Raw genomic sequence first — 7,916 nt, 5'->3', positions numbered from 1 at the left:
AGTGATAACAAAAACACAACACCAAAGGTTCTTTTCAGAACCATCAACATGTTCATAAAGAGTAAACAGTAAACTAATCCATTTTTCAGGTAGATAGGTAGGTATTCACGTAGGAGAAGAAAATAAAACAAATTATTTAAAATATATATTTAACAAAAGCTGTCCCCGTTGTATAGTCCTACGTCACTCCGGTTATGTCCCCGACATTACCCACCCGTCTTTTTTTCCCCGTGACGTGACAGTACCGTGATATTCATAATAACACCGAGTTCATCAAAGTTGTCACGACGGATGAACTCTTCTGGATTCTACACACACGGTGACAGCCGTAATAACGTTGTATACAATTCACTTCGTTTTCACCGTGAAGTGACGTTCGTGATCAGGCACAGTATAATTCCGTAGGTGAACAGTTTGCTGCATTATGCTTTGATGCGCATACGTGCTCGTAATTTTTTATTGCGCTCATCCACGCAGGATTCGATATAGGAGATAAGCAACTATAAGTAACTATTCACTAGGATTTCAAATTAAATCAACTTTTCCGTATTCAAACATAGAAACTGCTTTTTCTTCGACTAAAAACGAATTATTCTCCCATGGGATGATTTTCTAGAGCGATTATTTTTCTTCAAAATAATTCTTTCTGGAACCCTTTCGTTAAAACGATTTATAGCTGTGTGGTCAAGTTCTTGCTCTACGCGAACAAATGTAGTCTCCTGCATTGTGTGTGTATGTATTCCAGCCGGCATTTTTTCCCCGTTTCATATCGACTGTACTAACAGGCCTTTGAGACAGACGAGCTCATTTTAGTCTGAACGATTCTACCCGGTGGACGCAAGTAGTGCATTCGGTATCGATTTGTGTTGTTTTATTTTATGTTCGCGATTTTGAAAATCTGCTGAAATCAGCACATTCCAAGTTATCATGCTTCGGCTGTTTACTGTAGTGAGCTGCTTCGTTGTAGCAGGTGAGCACTTTGTAATTGTAATTTCTAGACGATATAGTTAGACTTGGAAATCAGAGGGATATGTTCGCCATATCAGTCGCCATACGAGCACTATCATTGTTAATCTATTTAGCGCTTGACCTCTCGGACCGCGCTCGATGATATGGTCATGTCACAACAATACTCGTGTTCGAGAAATTCTATGATAATGAAGTTTAAATAACAAAGGGTATTTATTGTCATTCTTGCTATGTCCTATTTCCGATATAGTAAATTAGATCGTGATCATGGTCTCATTGACTTACGTATATTGACTTCTGATGCAATTTTCAAACGATTTCATAATAATCATCGCTCAGTTTCCGCATCCGCAGACACGGAGAATCTGCAAATTTTCATGAAATGTAAAAATTCGTATTCAGCATCATAGCCTTCCATTTCGTTTGTTCCACATTGGTTTAGATGATGAGCCTTTCTTTCTTGGTCCTCATATTATCATAAAGCTTCGTCGCGGTTCTTGCGAAAAAAACGGAGAACGGAGAATCAAAAGATTTAAAGTCTCCGTGAACAAACAAACGAACAAGAAGAGATTCTCGTAAAAGGAACCAATTATTCATGATGCATTACTTTTTATATGGCTGTGGCAATGACATATTGATTGTTACGTGTTAATTCGAATAAAATACCAGAAGTGAACAACAGTGGAATTTTGAACCTATAAATAAAGTGCATGATAAATAATGAATTATATGTTATCAGGTTGAGGAATAAACAATTCATTATTGTTTCGGTATATATCGATAAATTTCAGATTTATGCACGTTGGGAAGGTGATATTTCACGCTTAAAATGTTTCTGCTGCTTTTTTATATGGGCCAATCAGTTTTGAAGTACATGTTAGAAATGGAAGTAAACAAAAAGAAAATGCAAGCCAGGTGGCTTATAATAATCGCATTCAAGATCCCGATACTCTAACGGCCAATCACATTCGATTCAAGTTTTTTTCGATTCCGTTCCGGAAGTATTGGGAGTCATCGAGCTGATGCATTTGAATTCAAATCGATTCGATTTACGACGGCAATTCGTATCCTTAGCAGCAATTGACGAGCGATGATCGTTGTTCGCAAACGGTATTGCACTATCAATCCAAATTTAAAATAAAGATTTTGAGAAATTGTTTGAGACTTTCTGAAATAATAATGTCTGCAACATGCATGTTTTCACTTCTTACTCATAACATGTTTTCACTTATAACATGTATGTTCTCACTTTTTTTATAGTCGTTGAGCTGTTTCCGCAAGTTTATAGCGAGCCGATAAATTATTACACTCAAAGTAAAAGTAATCGATGTTTCAAATATACACCTATCCCTCGGTTTACACTGAAGATAGGTTCCAGATAAAACCATGTAGAATGAAATCTCCGATTTTGCTATGTAAAACCGTGTAAAACGAAATAAACTCTCGATATATGCTCAATTTAATCATTTATTCAAGTAAAACAATTATAAAAATCTACTTATGGAATTTATTATAAATTCTGGCTACAAATAAAACAAAGAATTCTTCAAGAAACTAAATTGTAATAAGTTTATTCGCTATCACCAATTTTAGAAATCACCAATCTTTTTATTCTGATTAGTATAAAGTCATCCTTATCACTTGAGCATTCCTGATTCGATTCAGGTTCAACAGTCGACGAATTCGGGAAGATTTCAGATTCGACTTCAGACTTAGTGATAAAAGATTCAATTAATAGCTGCGTAGATTTGTTTTGCTTTATTTATCATTCAATTTATTGAAAATATTTTCAGCCGAAAGCCGAAAATATAACTTTCCTTTACTTTTCATTTTTGTAGATATTCCTGGGATTCTAAGAGTTTGAAAAATAGACACAAATCACACATCAAGACTCCAAAAATGCTAGTAAATTGATAACCTGCCAATTCTGGAACATAAAATCGCACCTCGTAGTCAAAGCTATGATCCTATTTTACTTGTTTTCATATGAACTACATATATACATTCTTCAGATTTTTCTAAATTTGTTATTCCATAAACCGTGCAAAAGCGAAATCGTGTAAAACAAGTACCGTGTAAATAGGGGGATAAGTGTATTTGAAATACTGTAGCTTTGTACAAATATTTCGCATGAAGATGAGATATACATAATTTTAAAGCTACATGTTTCTAGTTCTGGAATACCGTAAGTACATATATTGGATGTGTACCTAATGTATGTGACAAGCCATTCTGAGTGACAAGTTCTGATATACGCATGTTCACTGTGCAAGTTGGAAAAATTTCATTGACGAAAATCGTCCGACTAGAACGGGAGTTGAACCTGAGCCCCCGGCATGATATTCACTGTGACACTATACACTCGCTTACGGGAGCACCGAGTTTTAACACTAGAACTATCAACAGTTGTTATATACCTATTCGTTCCAAACTGGTCTGACCGATTTGATTTAGATGGCAAAATATAAATATTGGAAAACATTTATTGAAGAAAAAAAAAGTATTTCATTCTAATATTACAGATACATCTATTTGCGTAAGAGGAAGTATTTTTATTTGTTTTTTTTTAATTTAGTTACTGTTTGAATCAGCAAATATATTTATACACATTGACATTTACCACAAACACGTTTTTCACAGCCAGCACATATAGTTATAGCTGTATTTTCAAAAGAGCAGGACCTATCAATCTCTGACAAATTTCGGAAAGGCTGTTAGCATGACTATGGACCTCGCTTTGGCAGATAATCCGCATCGCGGATCTTCCTTTCGCAGATAATCAGGGTTCTACTGTTCTGTAAAAGTTTAATTATCTATTTTAAAAGCTTCGAATAAAAACCGAGGTAAATTAAGCTTCTTTCTTTGGTATGGCAAGTTCCGACACTCCTATTTATTTCCATAAATTGTACAAACCAAAGAAATCTGTTTTTCCAACAAATTTGATGCCGTCGATTTACTGGTAAAAATTATAAAACATACTCAAAAGAATAGATTACTGTCTTGTTTCATCCTCTCCCAAGTACGGAGATAATATGCAAATCAAAAATTTATTACGTATTTGTTCGGCATGTAGTGTGGAATCGGCATCTCGCTTTGGTTGGAAATACTTGTTCATCAATTGTAATGTTTTGTCCCGATACGTAACAATTCTTATTTGTTTTCAATGAACGAATTCCAAACATTTGAGATCATTTCAAATTTATCCGTACACTCTTCACTTTTTAGACAATAAATATATTTATTTCAAAATCTAATTCTCATAAGCACAACGCGCATAAAAATTGCAAGAAAAGCGTAAAATCTGAAGAAAAAAGTACCTATTTTTCATCAAAAATCGGAAATCTTCCAGTGTTGTGCATGTTGTAATATGATCCATCATCCGTCGATTGGTTATCAAAATTGCTATTCATTGATCTCCTTCCTGGAGAGGTTCCGGATTTTTTTTTTGTCCATACGATCGATGTATTCTTCATCACTATTGCTGTCTGAGGAGGCACACCCTTTATCTTCTGATTGAAATATATGCTGGTCCAATTTCAGGATCAAAATTACCTTGGTTGATATCGGAAAAGTCTTCTCTTTTATTTGTTGTGTCTTCTCGAAGTTTTTTAACTTGATATGTTATGTATTATTTTAAAAATATTACAATTTAAATATATATAAGTGTATCTAATATATCATATATAGAAAAATGGGGAGTGGGAGGCCAAGATAATTTTTAATATCGTTGAATACATGAATTTTTAAAAACTAACAACATTTTTCAAAAATATTAAATAAAATTCCTAGACAAAATATTTGTAATAAATGATAAAACTCGTCATTTTGACCGGTAGGTAGTTCATGTTTTAAAGGTCGATGATTGAAATTGGTTTATTGAATTTATATTCACTGAATTCTTTATTAAAGTGACTTTTGGCGTTTGACTAGTTTGTCGCTGGCCCCTCAATAGAGTTCTATTGAACTAGAGAACGAAGTTTTACACAATCACATTTTCTATCATTTTTACGTTCATATTGGTGCATAATACTAATTTTTAAATTGTATTCAAATTTTTAAATGTACTTTCCTAGTCATTAAATTGGAGCAGTACTAGCCAGAACCGTCTTTGTTTGTCAAGCACAAATATACTTTAGTCAAGAAATTTACCAGTTCTAGATCGAAATTTGAATCCTGTGGTCTCCAGCGTAGTTTTGCTGTATAGCCTCGCCTGAATTATAGAATTGGAGTAGAATTGTGGAATAGAATTGTTACAAATAAGGAGAGCTACCACCGAAAACTAGGAATCAATATTTTGGGACGGAACGGTATGGGGACAAACTTTCCGTGCAAAATTCAAAATCTTTCGACGTGAATATTATTCATTTTCATTCGCTGAAGAGCGATTTCTCATGTTTTGAGCCACTTTCCATATTTTTTTCATTGGCGCTTCGCGTAGTAATCCTCCCACGGAATTTTGCCAATAAGTACGTTTTTTTACATTTGATTAAGTTTTTAAATTAAATTTCAAGAACCGTATACGTTTGAAAATTGTCAATAGTTTCACGTTTCCGAAAAGATTCAAATGCATTCGATCTTCTACATAAAGCTCGGAACACTGGCTATCTACCCTGTGTCTTGTGAGGTCGTATGCCATGTTTATTAATTCAAATGAATTCAACGCATTCAATTGTGATTGGCAGATGATCACTATCCTGGATAACATTCTACTTGCAATCTAGCGATAGCCAATTCGAACAAAGCAAGGGGTAAAGAACACTGGGTTCAGCAGGAGATTTAAATACACGTGTTGCTTCCCCAGTGTTCAAAACTATCATATTGAAGCTATTACAAAGGTGCTATTATGCACCAATCAACAATGAACGGATGATGCAAAGTGCGACTAGTGCGAATATCATCTTTCGGAACAACTGACAGTGCATTTATAGGAAACTGGAGTACACCTCAAAATATCAAACCCGAGGATATATAGTGGTTCAAGGGAGAAGAAAAAGTACAAAAATATTTAGATTGATTATTCTTGTAGGCAATTTCTTCAAACTTACAATAGCATCAGTAATTCATTAGATTAAGTGTATAGGTTACAGGAATGAAAATGCGGTTAATAAAACTCTAATAATTTATGAATATTACATGTACTTCATTGGCAGCGCTTGGAACCAATCCCCCAAGATGGCCTAAGGTGTATTCGGCCAGTGGCGTTCTGAACATTCCATACGCCGAGATCAGTGAACCTTTCTACGCTTGGCATGATAGTGAGAATGGCCGCTCGCGTATTGATTACTACGGCGGCATGGTGAAAACCTATCAACTTACGAAGGAAGGCGATTACGGTACTAGTCTGAAAGTAGCTCCTATCACTACGAAGCAGGCAACGAACAAAGACACTTGTCTACAGGTTAACGGTACTAGCGATATGCCTGTAACGGTGCAAAGTATTCTACCGGATGCGAAGAAGTTCAAACTGGCCGGTGAGTAAACTGATTTCAAAATTTGGAAATACTAATTCTGCTCTTACCACGTCAGGTACCGAAACCCGGAACGGCTTCAAATGCGATAAGTTCACCTTGATTGATGATGTTGGTCAGAAGCGAAACGTGTACAACCTATGGGTCCGATATATCAAATCACCAAAGTATCCAGCATCTCGTATGCCTATACCGGTGCGCTATGAAATGAAGGGGTACAACACATTATTGGGCTCGCATTATGATCATTATTACTTAGATTATGACTCATATGAGCATCAAGACATTCCTGCCGATGTGTTTGATGTTCAAACTAGTAAGAACAATATCATTCGGGGATGTTAGCATGCCTTCTAATCGATATTTCATTCCAGTCGATCCTTGTGTTGGTTTCCCTGGACCAGGCAACGGCCACTACACGACATTCAACCCGATGCAGGAATTTATCCACCCCCGTTCGGAAGAACATTTGGACAACGAATTCAGTCGCTTCAAAAACAAACATAGCAAAAGCTATGACAGCGAAAAGGAACATGACCGCCGTCGAGATCTCTTCCGACAAAACCTGCGATTCATTCATTCGCATAACCGTGCCAACAAGGGATTCACCGTTACTGTTAACCATTTGGCGGATCGAACCGACGAAGAACTGAAGGCACTACGAGGCTTCAAGTCGTCCAATACGTACAATGGAGGACAACCTTTCCCCTACAAAGTGAAAGACCTTGTTGCCGATCTGCCAGAAAGCTTGGATTGGCGTATTTCCGGCGCTGTTACACCTGTGAAAGATCAATCTGTTTGCGGATCGTGCTGGTCCTTCGGTACGACTGGACACATCGAGTCGTCCTACTTTCTGAAAACGAATAAGCTAGTTCGACTCTCGCAGCAAGCGTTGATCGATTGCTCTTGGGGATATGGCAACAACGGATGTGATGGCGGAGAGGACTTCCGTGCGTACCAGTGGATGATGGAGGTTGGTGGAATCCCATCCGAGGAAGAGTACGGAGGCTATTTGGGACAAGATGGTTACTGTCGTGTCGAAAATCAAACGCTCTACGCTCCCATAACTGGATGGGTTAACGTAACCTCCGGAGATGCAGATGCAATGAAGGTTGCCCTGTTCAAACATGGCCCACTTTCGATAGCCATCGATGCCGGTCATAAAACTTTTAGTTACTATGCTAACGGAATCTATTACGATCCGGAATGTAAGAATAAGCTGGAGCAGTTGGACCATGCTGTACTAGCGGTCGGGTATGGCAAACTTAACGGAGAAGACTACTGGTTGATCAAAAATTCCTGGTCTAACTATTGGGGGAACGACGGTTACGCTCTGATGGCAATGAAGGACAATAACTGTGGAATCACAACCGATGCCACATACGTTCTGATGTAATTGTTCGATATGTTTCGAAAATTTTGTTTGTTTTGTCATTTACTGTAGCAGTAATATAATCAATGTGTGTAACAAAAACTCAA

General features: G+C 36.8%; 1 protein-coding gene across 1 annotated transcript; it reads left to right on the top strand.

Annotated features, from left to right (window-relative positions):
- The first annotated feature begins 797 nt into the window (after positions 1–797).
- On the top strand, positions 798–7,916 carry LOC129769699 (digestive cysteine proteinase 1). Its single transcript, XM_055772117.1, has 4 exons — positions 798–970; positions 6,120–6,440; positions 6,496–6,753; positions 6,812–7,916. Exons 1-4 carry the CDS (start codon positions 928–930, stop codon positions 7,831–7,833), a joined length of 1,644 nt encoding a protein of 547 aa, XP_055628092.1. The 5' UTR covers positions 798–927; the 3' UTR covers positions 7,834–7,916.

The sequence above is a fragment of the Toxorhynchites rutilus genome, chromosome 2 (assembly GCF_029784135.1).
Source record: "Toxorhynchites rutilus septentrionalis strain SRP chromosome 2, ASM2978413v1, whole genome shotgun sequence".
Classification (NCBI taxonomy): Eukaryota; Metazoa; Arthropoda; class Insecta; order Diptera; family Culicidae; genus Toxorhynchites; species Toxorhynchites rutilus.
This window is presented reverse-complemented; position numbering and strand designations above follow the sequence as displayed.